Source organism: Tachysurus vachellii, chromosome 25 (assembly GCF_030014155.1).
Source record: "Tachysurus vachellii isolate PV-2020 chromosome 25, HZAU_Pvac_v1, whole genome shotgun sequence".
Classification (NCBI taxonomy): Eukaryota; Metazoa; Chordata; class Actinopteri; order Siluriformes; family Bagridae; genus Tachysurus; species Tachysurus vachellii.
Window position 1 is genome coordinate 6,267,943 of NC_083484.1, and position 18,956 is coordinate 6,286,898.

At 37.8% G+C, this 18,956-nt stretch overlaps 1 protein-coding gene across 1 annotated transcript in view; it reads left to right on the top strand.

Annotated features, from left to right (window-relative positions):
- sema5a (sema domain, seven thrombospondin repeats (type 1 and type 1-like), transmembrane domain (TM) and short cytoplasmic domain, (semaphorin) 5A) overlaps positions 1-18,956 on the top strand; it is a 208,578-nt gene that overhangs the window by 116,842 nt on the left and 72,780 nt on the right. The window contains exons 10-13 of the mRNA XM_060861873.1: positions 8,613-8,817; positions 13,209-13,296; positions 13,406-13,525; positions 18,104-18,221. Coding sequence (XP_060717856.1) covers positions 8,613-8,817; positions 13,209-13,296; positions 13,406-13,525; positions 18,104-18,221 — 531 coding nt within the window. The remainder of the gene's footprint in view (positions 1-8,612; positions 8,818-13,208; positions 13,297-13,405; positions 13,526-18,103; positions 18,222-18,956) is intronic.

The window sequence follows — 18,956 nt, forward strand, 5'->3', positions numbered from 1 at the left end:
CATTACAATTAATTACAATTACCATAATTAAGTACACATAAAACAGCAAACACAGTTTGTATATTGGATACTTGATCAACTGTATTAAATCAAGTCTGACCTATATATGCTATTTCGTTGCTATGTACCTGTGCTATGCAATGACAATAAATCCATCCATCTATCTATCTATCTATCTATCTATCTATCTATCTATCTATCTATCTATCTATCTAATCTTCTGTATTATGATATATATCTGGGATATAACTGTGTGTGTTTTATACAAATACAAATAGGAGGCAATTTATTCTTTTGAAAGCTTGCCAGAAAGGTTCGCTTGGCATCTTGTCAAAACCTGTGGTGTGCATTAGGACTGCATTAATGCAGAACACTTAAAAAAGCTTAGGACAAACCAAGACCATGTTTATTAGCATGCAGCATGCAGCACTGCACAATGAATTTATAGCATCCCTCAGAAGTGGCTGGTGATGGTGGCAGAGATGCAAACAGGAGACTAGTTTGCTTATAGTTTGTAGACTAGTTATATGTGTTTTATATGAATTTTGTCTTCACAGCTATATTTGTACTCCCCACTTCATTGAACCCACCACCACCACTCACCACTTTTCGCTTATACCATTATTTATTCTGTTTAATTGACTGATGACCTGTCTGAACTTGCTGAAGCTTTGCATTAGTTAGATAATTAGTCTAATAAAGCAGGTCCTGATCTTGGCTTTTGCAAACTACTGGCAGCTAAATGCTGAAGAACATTAAATTAATGCAAAAAGGAATGCAAAATGTCAACGCAGACCATTTTAACCTTTCACTACACACACCTCCGTCTGGCTTTGCTTGTGTGTCAGCTTCTTAATTGAGTCAATTAAGACAATACGTCCCTTAATCCCCACTTTTACAGCTTTACATCTGGTCTAATTGTATTCGGGAATGTGGTTCTTTATGAGGTGACTTTTGATTAGGTAGCATATTAAGGTTTCCTTATCAAACATTATTTATTTCATCAGTTAATCTTAACAAACCATAAACATCACAATGAACACACTTGCAGTATTGTTAACAAAGTAATAAAGTAAGTTTATGACCTGTGCATGTTAGTATAAATGTTACCAACATTTGAGTTAAATTAAATTACAACTTGTTAAGAATCAGCTGAACACATATGTTTTACTCATTTGTACTCGCCATCAGCACCATTTCTGACTTTTATGACTCTACCACAAATGTACTAATTATGGCATTCAATTTTGGTGATTGCAGACTTTTTTTACTCATAGATAATGTAAATATCTATCATTTGGCTTATTTGATTCATTCTATTTAAAAAAAAAAACATAAATTAATTAAAATTTGCATGTTGCTTTGCTAACATGATTTAAAATGTGTTCATATTTAACTGAATGTCACTGTTAACTTATGCAATGAATAATGTTTGTCGAGGAAACCTTAACTACTGGTTGTACTGTGACTCCTGGATGATTAGCATTCAAACACCATGCTACAGACAACTTTTCATTATAATCTATTCATTCGTCTTCAGTAGCCCCTTTATGTTGCCGAGGGTCAACGTGTATCCGATGTGTATCCCAGAAACATTTCTTTCGGATCACTGAGAAATGCTTTAATAAGGTACTCACCTTATAAAAGCCAGTAGCAGAAAATTTACTATGACAAAGGGGCTAATAAAAAAAGGCCACCTCCATGTTCTGCTTTTTCTGATCATTTAACTACAGTGATTGCTGAAGAAGTGCCCTTAATTTGCTCCTCAAAATCAGTGTTCTCTCACAGTCAGACTGGAGGGACTTTGGGATTTAGAATGATGGTTTGGAGAAAGTGTGTGTGTGTGTATAAAACACTAAGGCTCAATGGCAGGAGTTTAAATGATAGCAAGTCAGCTAACTCGGCTGACGCTGAGCCTTTTAATGCACTTTAATTCGCTCTGAGACCCGTGGCCATCTGGAGACTCTGAGCCTCCTCATATGCTTTTGACTCCCTTTTAAATAAAACTGTCTCCTCAGCATGTATTAATTTTTTTGTACTGGATCAGCTGAATTTGAGAATCCTGTCTGAGCAGATAATAGAGTTGCAGCAGCTGACATGCAGAGAAAAAAAAACTTCTCTCCTGGGAGGGGGTTTGCTGTTTGGCGAGCATTCGGGCCTCACTTTATCTCAGCCTCCGTGACATCTTCATCAAGAATTTGTCAGGATTGGAGAGCAAAGATTTACGAGCCTCGGATTTATGGCTTCCTGCACGATGTAAAACTAGTAGCTGTCTATTCCAAGCATGAAAGGGCAACATGGAGCGTGCACTATTTAAATTATTTCTTTGCTGATTGAGGTTGATTACACAGTGACCAGAAATGAAAGCAGGAAGCTTAACTGAGAATTCCTGCACTCAATCAGCCGGAGAAATTTGTGTTGTATTGCCAGTGTGATTCCTGTCGTTACTTCAAAGTAGTATAGTGGGGTCTCGGTTGTACTGGTGGGTGATGGAATGAAGAGCGTTGCCACTTCACAGCTCCAGAGTTTCAAACCTGAGGTCAGGTTGCTGTCTGTGTATACTTACTGTACATGTTCTCCTTTGTCCATGTGGGTTTCCTCTCAGCTTCCAAAAATATGATGAATTGAACAGGCTATGCCAAACTTCCCCAGGTGGGAATTAATGTGTGATTGTCTGTACATGGTGCCCTGCGAAGGACTGGTGTGTCATCCTTGGTGTATTCCTGCTTCAAAGGAATACTTAATATATTAATAATCCTTCTCAGTATTAAAACCCAAAGAAATTACTCACTCACTCTCTCACTCATTTTCTACCGCTTAACCGAACTACCTCGGGTCACGGGGAGCCTGTGCCTATCTCAGGCGTCATCGGGCATCAAGGCAGGATACACCCTGGACGGAGTGCCAACCCATCGCAGGGCACACACACACTCTCATTCACTCACGCAATCACACACTACGGACAATTTTCCAGAGATGCCAATCAACCTACCATGCATGTCTTTGGACCGGGGGAGGAAACCGGAGTACCCGGAGGAAACCCCCGAGGCACGGGGAGAACATGCAAACTCCACACACACAAGGCGGAGGCGGGGATCGAACCCCCAACCCTGGAGCTGGAGGCGAACGTGCTAACCACTAAGCCACCGTGCCCCCCCAGAGAATTAAATAATAAAAAAACAAAAACGAATGCCTACCTTTCAGTTTGCTTTATTTTATCGCCATGCATCTAGAGACATCCAAGATTAGATATTCACTTTGCAGATGCTAAATTTACATATTTACATTGACTCTAGCTTGCACTTTTTGTTACCCAAAATTAAATATTCATCAAAGCAGATATTCAAAATTAGGAAACATACTGTATGCTATTTTGTTTATGTGAAAGATACAGCTCTTTAGACACCCTGATAGCAAATCAGCCTCCACTTTTTTCAGACATAATCTAATTTCCATATGTCCTGGAGACATTATTTAAAACAGAGAGGGATTTATTTAAACGTATATGAAACTGAACCTTGCCTGAGCATCCTGTTCACATTTTTCTTAACTTATTCTCTCTCTTGATTGCTCCATCTTGTTTTGTTTGTTTGTGTAGTTACAGGGGAAATGTACTGATGGGTCATTTCATACTGAAGTGTTTCCAACATTTACATTTACAAATTTACAGGCTTTTCCATGTATAAAGTGAACAACCAATGACCTCTGTGCATACAAGATTCTTTAGGCTGTTTTTACACAGAATTAAAAATGCGGTTGTGGCAACTGGTGAGCTTTCCTATAGCTTGTTAAAAATGAAAGATTACATTTATACATAGTCATTGTCACTTAAGACTGGACCAAATCCGTCATTTCTTTGACAACGTACAAGACAATATATTACATAGTGTTAATGTCTACCTCTTAATGACTAACTGAGTAAACCGATTATCAAGAAAGCTTAACAAAGTCTGTCTTCTTGTTGATGCTTATTAAGTCCTTAGCTCTGTCTTTGTTATCACATTTTACTGTCTTCAACAACAGCTATATATGGTTGAAATGACAATAAAAGCTCCTTGACTTGACTTATTAAACGGAATAAAGCTGTTCTTGTTAGTGGTTACATCAGGGTAGAAGGATGTACTGATTTTGCTGGCACTAAATGGAATTTTGACCAATTTTGACTTGCAGAAAATTTGTCTAAATTTGTCTATGCTTCCCATACAAAATTTTCTAATGAACTTAGTTCTATTTCCCAAAAATTTAAAGCTCCATATCTGACCATCTGCTCCTAACTCCATGAAAATAAAAACAGATCCAGTAAACTTTTTTCCCATCCCCAATGCACACCTCTAAATCAGGATGTTGGAGGCTCCTGTGGTGCTAGGTAATACTCTCCACACCCAGTTGCCTTAACGCTGCCGCATCAGACACTCACTTATAGCCTCCCAAAGAGTCGGTCCGTGGCTTAGCTGAGCGTCTGGCAATCTGCAGTACTTTGGAAGTTCTGAGCAGAGCGCAAAAGATGTTTTGGATTCTTAGTGCTAGTCAGTAAAACTTTTCAATCCACATCACCTGTTCTTTCTGCTTTGTTTTCTTCAGTTTTGTTTCGTCTATCCTTATTATGATAGAAGCCTTTATTTTGTCACATATACAGTACATCACAGCACAATGAAATTCTTTCTTTACATATCCCAACTTTGGAGGGTGGGGTAAGGGTGAAGGTTCAGCCATGATTCAGCAACCCTGGAGTAGTGAGGGTTAAGGGCCTTGCTCAAGGCCCAATAGTGGCAACTTGGCAGTGCTGGGACTTGAACCCAGATACTCCAATCAACAACCACTTGAGCCACCATTGCCCAACTTGAACGACCACTGTCCAACTCAAACCACCCCTGCCCAACTTTAACCACCCCTGCCAAACTTAAACCACCACTGCCCAACTTTACCCACCACTGCCCAACTTAAACCACCAGGGTCCAATTGAATATGCAGGAGAGATGCTATATTGTTATTATTGTGAATAATGGTTAAAAAAAGGCTCTCATAAGGCTAAGATTTTTCCACATTGTAAACAGTCTGTTAAAAGAGGAACTCTATCTACACTGAAAAATGAGGATCTGATATATAATCTTTTTCTGGCCCCATCACAGCATTTCACCCACGGTATGTTGACTGCTTTTAGGTCCACTTGTATCATTACAGCAAAGTGAAACTGCAAATCAATCCTATAAATGAACCATTTCTCTTCTAGGATGACACCAACCCTAACCACAAGGCATAAGGTCTTACCTTGATAAGGATTTAAAGCATGGAAATCACATGCTATGTCCATCACAGTCACCAGATTTCAACCCAGTTGGACACCCAGGAGAAATTTTGGATAGACAGTGCTAAATAAACCATCATCAGGGAATATCTATTGAAAGAATGCTGTTTATCTGTCCATTACATTTCCAAAGACTTGTAGAGTCTGTGAAAAGCATTCAAGCTGTTCTGTGCCTTGTGATAGTTCAACACTTCACTATAACTATTCCTTTAATTTCTCAGCCATTTGTATCTAAACCTCACTATGACCATTGATATTTTAATATTGAAGAATTTTCTACCATTTCTTACCACTAAAGTGGAGAAACATGCAATTATGGTTATGACATAAACCCAGTAAAATTACTGGCACAAATTATGATTGATGTGAAGCAATTAGAGCCCGTTGGTGATGCTTATGTCTGCGCTTGTTAATGCACTGTGGTTAAAGTACACAGGTAGACAGAATCACTGAAGCCTGTTCTTATTTGAGTCTGGAGGCTGTTCTGTTTTAACAGCAATAATGAAATGAAAGGGACTAAGGGAAGGACAGAGGAAATTGTTCATGAACATTATTCCTGTGTATAAATGACAGCTCTGTATCTACAACTGAAGAAACACTCATGGCTCTAGGCATTTGGTTAATTGGTTAAATAACGCGTCAATGAGTCAGCGTTAACATTGGCACTGACAGGATATTACTAATTATGTTCATTTTAGCTTCACTGACAGCAAGTCTACAAACATTTCTGCCTGTCTTCCCTCTGCCATTATAGCACTGTGATAAATTTCATCACCGAAAATTTTGAGAAAATTAAAATACAAAATATCATCAAAAAAAGAATATTTAATGTCTGCTCTAATGGACATATAACTCGCTATTTCATTGACCCGCACGACTTACGCTCTCAGCATAGACATGGCAATTGGCTGTGAAACCTGTAAAATGTATGATTGCATAAATTAAGGCCATGAGAAATGTTGGCTTCCTAGAAGCCTGGATGATGGATGTTTCTGTCTTATGATCAAAAATATAATTGTTGGTCTGTAATGTAAATTCCTAATTATGTTATAAGGTGTAAGACATTCTATCCTTATCAGTGACGCAGCTCTTATCTGGATCAACTTTAAAAAAAAAACACACACATAGAAAACAAATCCTGAATGGATAGATTCATTTTTGAATATTTTAGTGCTTTTATTTCTAACCAAAATTAAAAAATAATACACCCTATAATTCTACTTTACAAACAGATACATATGCATTTTTTTTTCTGCTTTCCACAGGTCTTTCATGAAGGGCCTAAGGGGTTCCCTATGATAAACTATTTTAAAATGACATAGACCTAATTCACTCTATAGTCTGTGACACTGCAGACACCTCCTTTACCCCACTCGCAAGATAATTCAGTTTCTCCTTATTGATTTATTTGTAAAGCCTCTTCCGTCCTCCAACCAATTACTCATGTCTGTTCCATGGTCCTGGTTAAAGTTCAAGAGTGATTGCACTTTCTTCATTATCAGCCTCTGGCTACGGAATAGTTTGATCTTATCCATCAGATCTGCTTCTGCTGTCAGCTAGAGATGTTACTGGATTATCTGGTTAACTGATTGAATACTGAGTGCCAGTATTCAAATACATAAAATCATTATTCTGGTGTTTGTTATGTCTTTGGTTTACATGAGATCAGTGAGGAATTATGAAAAGAGAAGTCATGACTGGCAGTAATTTATTGTAAAAAGCAAGAACTGACAGATATGATATGATATGATATGATATGATATCAAGCCCATTAAAAGGCTTAAACTACAATAGATTAAGGTACATCGGGTCTGCACCCTTTCTTTGTTTACAAAGAAACCTTTGGACTTTTGATGCATTTCATCATATGCATGAATTTTGAGATTATTCAAATTGCTGTAGCTTTCCTGTCCAGTCTTTCCACCTGCAGGACTGCTGCTCAGTGGATTTTTTTTTGTTGTTGTTTTTGTTTTCCTACTAGAAAAATAAAAAAAGAAGTCTTTATTTGTCAAATGCACATTGCAGCTCAATGAAATCGTCGCTGTCGGGTGGAATCCTCGCATCGCCAAAACCGTTATTTTTCAGGAAATTTAAAAAACGCCGTACCTTATCTGCAGTGCACAGGGTTTAGTCCGCCTTGCAGTGGATTGTCTTGCGCTAAATTCCTGTCCTCAGACAAGCACCAGAACTAGCGGGGGTCAAGATTTTTTTTTTTTGAGCCCAGTGTTTTGAAGACATTTACCTCAGAAGACGTGTTGATTCGTTGCGACTCTTCTTGAGGAGAAATATGCCGTGAAGCTCTCCCGCGGAGTGAGGAAGAGGTGGACAGTTGTAGTGTCCAATGGAGTTATGAGATTTGTGCTCAAGCTATTTTCAAGACTTTAGATTGGTTAAGAACTTGTAAAAATAACAGACCCACGTGGGGACTGACCAATAGCATCGATATGTGAAAAAATATGGAATTGACCAAATTTGGACATACGAGGTTTCCGCCCGACAGCGACAAAATGCTTTTCTTCACATGTCCCAGCTTGTTAGGAAGCTCGGGTCAGAGCAGAGGGTCAGATAAGATACAACACTCTGGATCAACGAAGGTCACAGGCCCAGCAGTGCAAGCTTTTACCACCAACCTTCACCAATCACCAACCCATAGCCTTAGCATGATTACACTGTTTACATTATTTACACTATCTTCACCAATTGACACTATTCTGTCTCCATCCCAGAAGGTCACCAGTTTATAAAAAGATTCAACACAGACCCTCTGACCTTTTTGTCAGTGAAATCAATTTTTCAGCATTCTGGTATTTCACGTGAAGTGAAAGCTCTTTCGAGTGACGCTCTCGGCCTGCATGATTTTTATGCATTGTACTCACTCAAACATTTCGGCAGATGTTTGGCTAATTGTCGTTGTTTATTATATACCATATGCCTTCACACCTTTCATTCAAGATTTTCACTCGAACTCTGTAGCAGTAAGAATGTTCACTAAATATGAATGTTAACCGATGCCAAAGCATGAGCTGTATCAGGCTGAAATATTAAGCTGACATTCAGTAAAGCTGACTAAGCCACTTTCAGACCAATCTTTATCTTTATATTGTAGGCTGATGACTCAGCATTAAAGTCTGCAGTATATAAATATGTGTTTAGTGTCAGAGCTTGTATTCTACAGTATATTGCTCTTCTATTGTGTATGTTTTTTGAAAATGTGATCTGTTTAAGAGTGAATTGCTGATGATATTGATGATGATGATGATGAAGATGAAGATTATAATATTTTTCTCTCTCTCTCTCGCTTCTTCAGTGTGGGACAATAGATTACGGCTCCTACGTGAATCTAACCGAGAGGAACCTGCAAGATGCTCAGAAGTTCATCCTGATGCATGAAGTGGTACAGCCCATCGTCCCTGTGCCCTACTTCATGGAGGATAATGTCCGTTTCTCTCACGTTGCTGTAGATGTTGTGCAGGGAAAAGATGCACTATACCACATCATCTACTTGGCAACAGGTATGATCCTAAATCACTGCCCACAAATCTGATTTATATCCTAGGCTTCATGCTTCATGTACCCTTCTACCTTAAACACCAGTTTCTATAGAATTAGTCTGGATACGAATAAACAAGTGTGTGTAGTTGGTTTAGTTGAAGTTGTAAATCACTCTAACATCACTACTGTCACAGGAGTAATATCCTTCTTTAATTGACATTCGCATGTTAATTAAATTCATTAAAAATGCTGTTCTGTTCATTAGAGATGTAAGAGATCACCTTGTTCATTACAGATGCTCTTTCACTAGATCACTAGTCCTTAGAGATACTCTTCCTGTTCAGTGATGACACTAAAGATCCCACTGCTCACAAATGATGTTAGAGATGTTCTGTTTTTGTTCATTAAAGACATTACAGATGTTCTTCCTGTTCACTAGAGACATTCAAGATTCTCTGCTTGTTTACTACATACAGTATGTTAGACATGTTGTTTCTGTTCATTAAATGCAGACAATAAGCTTTTTTCTTTTCTTTTTCACCGGTACGAGACACTTTTTCCTGTTCATTGGAGGCAGTAGAGCTGTTCTTCCGCTTTAACAGATAAATGCTTGAAACTCTTCTTGTTCACTAAAGATAATAATGTTCTCCCTGTTTGTTAGAAATACTATAAGTCATGCTCTTCCTGTTCACTAGACAAACTATAACTCAGGATCTTCCTGATCAATAGCAACATTAGAGACGCTCTTCAATTTCATTAGGTACAGTACATACGTAATGCTATTGCTCGTCACTAGAGATATTAGGGATGCTCTCCTGTTAGTATCTATGAAAGTTTGAGATGCCTTTCTGTACACCGAGTCATTGGTGAAGCTCGTTTTGGTCAATGCATACATTATACCTGTTCACCACATTGATTGGAAGCGCTCTTCTTGTTTGCTCCATACGTTACTGGTGCACTTTCTGCTCACAACATAGATTGCAGGATCTCTTGCGGTTTACTTCATACATTACAAGTGATTTTCAAGTTCATTGTCAAGATGTCTGAGATGCTCTTTCTTATTCTGAGACACATCAGAGATGCCATTTCTGTTCACTAGAAAGGTGAATTGAAGAATAGATGCTTTTGCATTTCAGGTAATAGACACTCTCTACCTTACCACTCTATGTGCGGGATGCTCTTACTGTTCCTATAAGTCAATAGAGACGCTCTTCCTGTACACTTGAGCTTTGCTCTTCTTGTACTGGTGTTTTTCTGGTTTACTAGAACCATTATAGACGCTTTTCCAGTTCAGTAGAGTCTTCTGAGGCTTTTCCTGTATGTTAGAAATATTCAGTTCTTTCTGTTCACTTGTTTAATTTGTTTCCTGTCAGTTTGATTTGTAGACAAACTGTTTTAAGGAGGATCTTATAATGTGTGAACATTCAGAGATATTCTGCAATAATTCATAAAAAATCAGAATCGATTTTTGTCGCATGCACTTATGGGTAATTACAGATATACGTGTAATCGTGTCAAATAAATCTCAGTTCCTAATGCTCTTGTTTCTGCATTAAGCTCGCACTTCGATAGGCACCGAGGCTGGGTAATTTTGTGGGCAGATTTCAGTACTGCACCATGCTAAAGCTGTGTTCGACAAGGCTATCAACCAAATCGATGCTTCGTGCAGGGTCTAAAAATCAATGGTCTCTACACTTACGATATATGTTCCATAAAAAATACCTTTAAAGCTCTATGAAGCTGAAAATAAGATCAAGAGTAAATACTCCCTTGGATAATATCTGCGGTATTGAACTCAATAATCCATCTATTCTTCATGATAATGTGAGGCCATTGAATAAGCTCCAAGTACTTCCACACATAAAAAGCTACAAAAAAAATAATAAAAAAGATGAATTATTGTGTGAGCTTAAGTCTGAAAGGTGATTCTGCTGCTAATTCGGTCTTTTTTAGACTTCACAAAAGGCTGTTTGCAAGAAGCTAATGACTGTTTTGCAGATAATGCTTCCCTGCTGAAAATCATGCACATTCTAACACACCAGTTTAACTCAGTTTTTTCTCAACAGTAATCTCATTTTCAAGAGTATCTGCTTTTGTGTGAAGGAAAAGATTGATTTCTTTGACTTTAGTTAATAAGTGTCATAGCTGTTTTGTCACTGATCCTATTACACATGCATATTTTGTTCATCAAAGTCATTAGAGACATTCATACGGTTCACTAAAGACACAACAGTGAGTCATTAAGGATGTCCTTTCTGTTCACTAGAATCTTTAAAGATGTCCTTCCTTTTAAATAGATTCATTTAGGATGTCCTTTTTGCTCACTAGAGCCACTAAGGATGTCCTTCCTGTTCACTAGAGCCACTGTTGCCCTTTCTGTTCACTAGAATCTTTAAAGATGTCCTTCCTGTTAAATAGAGTCATTGAGGATGTCCTTCCTGCTCACTAGAGCCACTAAGGATGCCCTTTCTGTTCACTAGAGCCACTAAGGATGCCCTTCCTGTTCACTAGAGCCACTAAGGTTGCCCTTTCTGTTCACTAGAATCTTTAAAGATGTCCTTTTTGTCCTTTTTTTTCCTTTAAAGAGTCATTGAAGATGTCCTTCCTGCTCAATAGTGCCACTAAGGATGCCCTTTCTGTTCACTAGAGCCACTAAGGATGCCCTTTCTGTTCACTAGAGCCACTAAGGATGCCCTTTCTGTTTACTAGAATCTTTAAAGATGTCCTTCCTGTTAAATAGAGTCATTGAGGATGTCCTTCCTGCTCACTAGAGCCACTAAGGTTGCCCTTTCTGTTCACTAGAATCTTTAAAGATGTCCTCCCTGTTAAATAGAGTCATTGAGGATGTCCTTTTTGCTCACTAGAGCCACTACGGATGTCCTTTCTGTTCACTAGAATCTTTAAAGATGTCCTTCCTGTTAAATAGAGTCATTGAGGATGTCCTTCCTGCTCACTAGAGCCACTAAGGTTGCCCTTTCTGTTCACTAGAATCTTTAAAGATGTCCTTCCTGTTAAATAGAGTCATTGAGGATGTCCTTCCTGCTCACTAGAGCCACTAAGGTTGCCCTTTCTGTTCACTAGAATCTTTAAAGATGTCCTCCCTGTTAAATAGAGTCATTGAGGATGTCCTTTTTGCTCACTAGAGCCACTACGGATGTCCTTTCTGTTCACTAGAATCTTTAAAGATGTCCTCCCTGTTAAATAGAGTCATTGAGGATGTCCTTCCTGCTCACTAGAGCCACTAAGGATGTCCTTCCTGCTCACTAGAACCACTAAGGATGTCCTTCCTGCTCACTAGAACCACTAAGGATGTCATTCCTGCTCACTAGAACCACTAAGGATGTCCTTCCTGCTCACTAGAACCACTAAGGATGTCCTTCCTGCTCACTAGAACCACTAAGGATGTCCTTCCTGTTTACTAGAATCTTTAAATATGTCCTTCCTCTTATATAGAGTCATTAATGATGTTCTTCCTGCTCAGAAGAGTCATTAGACAGTCTTTCTGTTCACTCTGAACATCAGAAATGCTTTTCTTTTCAATAGCCAATAGATTTGTTCTTCCTGTTCACTATAGACACTTGTTCATCAGAGTTGTTTTTCCTGTATTTAAAGTAATGTTCTCCTTGCTTGTTGGAAATTAGAGAAGCTCTTACTGATTACTAAAGATGCTAGATATGCATTAATTATTTACCAGAAATGTTGAAATGTCCTTTCTGTTCATTCGAGTTGCATTTCCTGTTTAACAGCACTATATTTTTTCCTTCTCTTCTTCTTTCCCCAAGTTATAATCCTGTTCCTGTTCAGTAAAGGCATTCATTATGCTCTTTCTATTTAAATTATAAAGTCAGTGAAGATCTTCTTCCTGCTTATAAGTCAAATTGACAATGTTCTTATTATTGATAGAGATTAGAGATAGTGGTTTGTTCTGCACACCAGAGATAATTCATGTACGCTAGAATCTTTCGTGTTGCTCTTCCTGTTCACATCATTTAAGATGATCAAAAGCCATTAGTTTTTCCTGCTTGCTAAACACATCAACAATGTACTTGAGATAACAAAAATGCATTTCCTCTTAACTTATGATATCTCAGATGCTCTCGTTGCCTCTTGCCGTTACTGTTTAGTAGTCCTTAGAGATGTTGTTCCTGTTCATTAGAGTTCCTCTTCCTTTTCACTAGGCTTTAAATATCCTATTAATGGTTGCATCACGATGCTTTAAAAGATTGTATTATCGTTTTATTGCTTATTATTGCATACTCTATGAACCAGCATGTTCAATTCAGCTCAGTTCAGTTCAGTTCTAGTCAAATTATGTTTACCGGAGCAGCCAATATGAGTGAATCCAAAGTACTATTTTTACATGTCTCTTGTTCATTGTTTCTTTCTCTGTCTCTCTGTCTGTCTGTCACAGATTATGGCACCATTAAGAAGGTTCTCTCACCGCTTAACCGAACCACAGGCAGCTGTTTGCTGGATGAAATTGAGCTTTTTCCCTCCAGGTACAGAAGGAAAAAAAGCCTCAGTAATTGCTAGTACATTTGATTAAATAAATTTTCTAGTATGCAGTCTCAGCTACGAGCTACAATAAATGTGATATTTCCTCTACAGGAGGAGAGAACCGATCCTGAGCCTACTCATCTTGCAGAGCCGCAGCGAGCTTTTTGTGGGGGTCAGAGATCAGGTTATCAAAATCCCGCTCATGCGCTGCAATTTCCACAAATCCAGAGAGTAAGTCTAGACATGCACTACTAGTACAAATCTACATGTGACTACCTTTTTTTGTGCTGTGACTAATTAGCCAACTGGGCTGCACCAAGTAACAAAATGGAAAGTAATACTGTACCTATTAAACTACTGTTGATGTGATGCGATATGAATATGTTAATGTTTTATTCATCATTTTCACATACAGTACATGCATTTACATTCATTCATTCAAATTCATTCATTGAAATTCAAGCCTTGTTCCCTTAAAATTTAGGCTCTCGTTCAAGATTGAAGGTAGTAATTGTCACTACACGGATCGAACTTGACTGAGGTCACAAATCAGAAAAACAGAGTACACCTGACGAAGAGGAACTGAAACAAAGGAGCTTATAAAGAGGAAAAACAAACACGTAATTAGTAACAAATGAGCGAAATTATAAGACCTGGTGATTGAGAACATGGGAGTGATGGTGGTTGCTAGGAATCTGCGGCGGCCATGAAATGAAATCTGTGACGTTACGTATTGTGACAATAATAGAACATATTTTAGAAAAATCAAATTGATATAGTAAATAGTGATCTGATGACGTTTATGGAATGATTATAATTGAATGCTGATTTATTTGTAATAAATTACTAATACAAATTATATTAGCTTCAGAATCACTTCTACCATAGTTTAATAATCGTATCAATTATACAGTACAGGAGTAGTAGGAGTAGTAGGTACAAGCTATTTTGTTCAGACATTCAAAAGGTACTTTTTAAAATGTTCCCTTAAATACAGAAAATGTGAAAGATTTACTTTTACTCTTTTAGAAAGTTAATGAAATGTGCCATGCACATTGTAATTAAATATCAAATCTTGGGGCTCCAGTCACACCTTTTGTATAAAACTTCATTAAATTCAGTAGATCTCATTTAGCAGCTTTAACATTAGAGGCAGCAGGGGCTGTTAAAAATGTTCTACCCCATACTGATACTTTCATAAGACTTTTATAAGTTCAAAGTATCAGCTTTCAAAGTAATGCTTGTAACATATATTAAAAGAGAATTTTTGAGCAGGTTAGTTAGAGTAGATGAACGCTCAAACCCAACCAAAATCTCTAAACGACTACTGAAAGTTCCACATAAACTTCCCAGACATGTTATTAAAAACTGGACATGGTGATCTCAGAAAGGTCTCAGATTTTTGTGGCATGTATTCTACAAGGTGCTGGAAACATTACTTTGGGATTCTGGATGGAGATTTGTCAGCTTTATGCTTAACATTCAGTGTAGATATAGTGACTTGAACTCTTCTTGGAACCTGTGCTTTGTGATGTAGTACAAAGTAGTGATAAAAGGATGCACAATGCCTAACAGAAGGCGGTTTAGGTTTACAAATTCATACCATTGATGCCAAATTCATGATGAATACCATTGATGCCACATCCATCAGTATGCCAAGTTATTTCTGACCAGTCAATGTTTTTTTTATATTCAGTAGTTTTTTGGCTAAACTCTTATGCGCATTAACATCCCAAAATAGCCCAACAACCATGCCACGGTTAAAGTCACTGAGATCATATTTTATCTCATTTTTATGAAAGCTATAACTCTTGTACCTGCATAAATTTATACATTGTCCTGCTGCCACATGACTGGTTGATTGGATCATTTCATGAGTGAGCATACATAAAAGCAAACACAGCAGGATGCAAACATTGCTGCTATTTTAAATTGAGAAGTTATCAAGAACAAAGTAATTTGTTCGGGACTGAAATCCATCGTTGATGTCGAAATATGTGAAAATTGTAAAGCTGTATCTGAATATCCTATTCGCATACCAGTTCGTGACACACAGCATTATTTTTCATCATCTCCTTGCAACTTAACACCGGACGTCGACTCCATTAGTGCATTAGTACTCTCCTCTGTGTGTTATGTGTTATTGTCCCTACTGCTCCCAATCAATAAAAGCACTCTGTTTGTGTGCAGAAAAGATTGATGGGATCTTGCTGAAGAAATTCGCATGAAGAAATGCAACCAAAAATTTTACGGTTACAATTTTTCATACGATAAAAAATACTAGGAATACTAACTCTGTTAAAAGAATTGAATGCTTTGATAAGTAAAAGTGTTAAGAGTAGCGGTGATAAAACTTTACAGACTTTTTGGTGTCTCTTAGCAGCTTCGTGCAAAGGTTGACTTGCTTCTTCAACTGTCTTTTCTGTAAAGTGTTTCTCTCCACTTTGCATTTACAGACAGGTTTAAATATTCAATTTTAACAATTCATTCATCTTTATTAACTACTTTATCCTGGTCAGGGTCACAGCAGATCCAGAGTCTGTCTATGGGAATACTGGCTATGATGTGGGGATGCATCCTAACTGGGACACCACCACACTCACACTCATTCTTACCTAGGGGCTATATAGTGTTGCCGAGCTTCCCACTATAATGTTATGGGAAGTTGGAAGAAACTGAAGAAAACCCACAGAGACAGTAACCTGAGTTCAGGATCAAACCGGGGATCCTGTGTGGTGGCACTGCCACAGTGCTTCTCTTGCATATGCTTTATAAGAACTGCTTAGTATTACATTTCTTTATATATTTGTTAATCAGACTATCCATAATCTTCTACCTTATGGCCTCAGTCAGCAGAGAGCTCTCATCATTTTTGACATTCAGCTTCCAGGCTCGTTTCCAAGTTTGTTCTTCTAATCTCCATTGCTTAGAGGAGACATCAGTGTGTGAGGTCGTGTGTGTGTGTGTGTGTGTGTGTGTGTGTGTGTGTTTGCTGTCCTCTGTATGCACACATAGGCAAGTGTGCATGACTGAGAAATGCTGACCAAAGCTGACTTCATTCAGCCGTGTAGCTCAGCGAAGAGACGGGTCAAATGTACTGTCTCGGACAAACAGAACAAACCACCGATCCAAAATGCTTGGCCTGAGTGAAAAAGATTCCTGTAGCTTAGGATACACACATGTGCACACCCCTTCCACACCCCCACACAAACACACACAATCTTTGTGACTTAAAAATCCAGTGTCATAAATCTTAAACATATTAGAATGCTAACTAGCATTTCCAGTAATGATTATGAAGATTTATGAATAGCTCAAACATTTTATCAGTCCCCTGGTTAGTTTGTGATTGCTAGTAAGCATTAGTAAAGGTTATTAACTTATAAAGAAGTATGACTTAATTATCCTGTCAGAACTACTATCCAATTAGCAAATTAGTCAGATTAACATTACAGAAGAAACAGATTTAGAAGTGTCTATACTTCTATAAAGCTGCTTTGAGACAATGCAAATTGTTAAACGTGCTATACTAATAAATTGTATTGAATTAAAATTTTAAAAAATCCTGACAGAATCCTGTTTAATTAGCTCATGGTTGCTAGCTAGCTATTCATATTTGTGAGTTTGACTTATATATTCTGTCAAAAATTTAGTCTAGATAGTTACTAGCATGTTTGCTAACTGGAATTTGTAAAGATTTTTTAACTAGCATGACTGCTAGCTAAAAAAAAAAAAGTAGTAAATAATAAACATCTATTAGTTTAATTAAAAAATCTTTTTATAATGCCTTGCAGATTAACTCATTGTTGCTACCCAGCAATAGTAGTAAAGATGTTAAACCTTTTTAATATGTTTTAATAAGGTATAGCTTATCTTATATTAAATTTCTTCTGAAATCCTGTCAGGTTAACTCATGTAACTAACTGGCTGTCAACAAAATCTACAAAACAAGATTTGAATGTTTTCTTCATACCTTCAAACCCAAACGCCATTTGCAGACTCAAAGACACATTCACAACACTTTCTATTTTTTGTACTCAAAGACATATTTGGTTTACAGACACTGCTGGATCTGATGAAATCTTGTGGCCTTTTTTCATTTTTATTGTGTTATATATCCAACAGAAAGTCTGCTTTTTACTGCTTAGAGTCCTTTACCCATGATTCCCAGACGTCATGGTATTGGCATTTCAGTCGCAGCTTCTTTGTTTGTGTGTCCATAAGGAGTCCTCCTTTCCCTGTTTATCTCTTTCATCGGGTCGTTATGTGACAAACTTAAAACATTGACAGAAATCTCATTCTGTGAAACCTGAGCTCTATCACTTCTGGTATTTTTAGATAGGTATTGAGTTGTATTTGTTGTCTCTGACTGCCCTTCCTCTCCTTTTTCTCTCTTATTTTCATCTTTTCTATATCAATTTGTCTTCTCTACCTGCTCATGTTTTCTCTCTCTCTCTCTCTCTCTCTCTCTCTCTCTCTCTCTCTCTCTCTCTCTCTCTCTCTGTTTCTTACTCTGTTTGCATGTCTCAATATCTCTCTTCTCCTTCTCTGTCTTCTTTTTTTTTCTTCTCAAACTTTTTGCTCTATATATCTATTTTTACTTCACACCCTCTCACAATATCCTTCTGAAACGTCTTGTCCCTTTCTCATTCTTTCTATCTACATGTCCTTTTCTTCTCTTTTTAAACCCCCCCCCCCCCCCCCCCCCCCCCCCGTGCTCTCTGTCTCTTTTGCTTTTCAATATCTTTATAATTCTATTTCCTACTTGTTCTCAATCTGTCTAAACAACTTCCCCCTTCTCTCTCTTAGGGCATGTGTTGGAGCGAGGGATCCGTACTGTGGGTGGGATCTGGTGTTAAGGAAGTGCACCATGCTTGAGGAGAGTGTGAGCATGAGTCAGTGGGAACAGAGCATCACTCACTGTCCTGTGAGTACACACACACATACACACACACGTGCAAGCACACACCACACTAAGTTCATGTTCAGTACAAGTCAAGCCTGATCAGTACAGTGACAGGTGTGTGTGCTTCTTCACAATTCCATTATCATTCCTGCATCTTCATTCTCCAATCCTTATCTTTCTAAAATCATCTTCATCTATCCATTCTCATCCTTCTCTTTGCATCCTCCCATCCTTCTACCCTCATCAACTCATCCTTGCCCATCTATCCCCATTTTTCATCCTTATCTATCTTTCCTCATCCAGTCATCTTTATCGTTCTGCTCCTACTTTCCCTGCTTTTCCTCCGATCCATATACACACCCTCATCCTACCGACTTCATCTTCTTATCATTATTCATGAGGGTTTATTTACTTATGTGGAAAGGAAGAACAGAATATAGAGATAGATAAATGGATGCATGGCTAAATGAACAGGTTGAGTTGAAATAGTTGAATAAGTTGAAAAGATACATTTAATCATAGACATATGGATAGTGTTAGATGTACAAACTGATGAATGGACAAAGAGACAGAACAATACACTATGAGATTAAAAAAGAGATGGGCAGATTAATTAACTGAAGAATTAACAGACATACAGGCAAACAGATAGACAGACAAATGTTGTTTATTTTATTTACTGATCAATCTTCTCTAGAGACTTGATCTATCTTGATCATAGACTTTAGTCTATGAAAGTGTTTAAAGGCAAAGAGA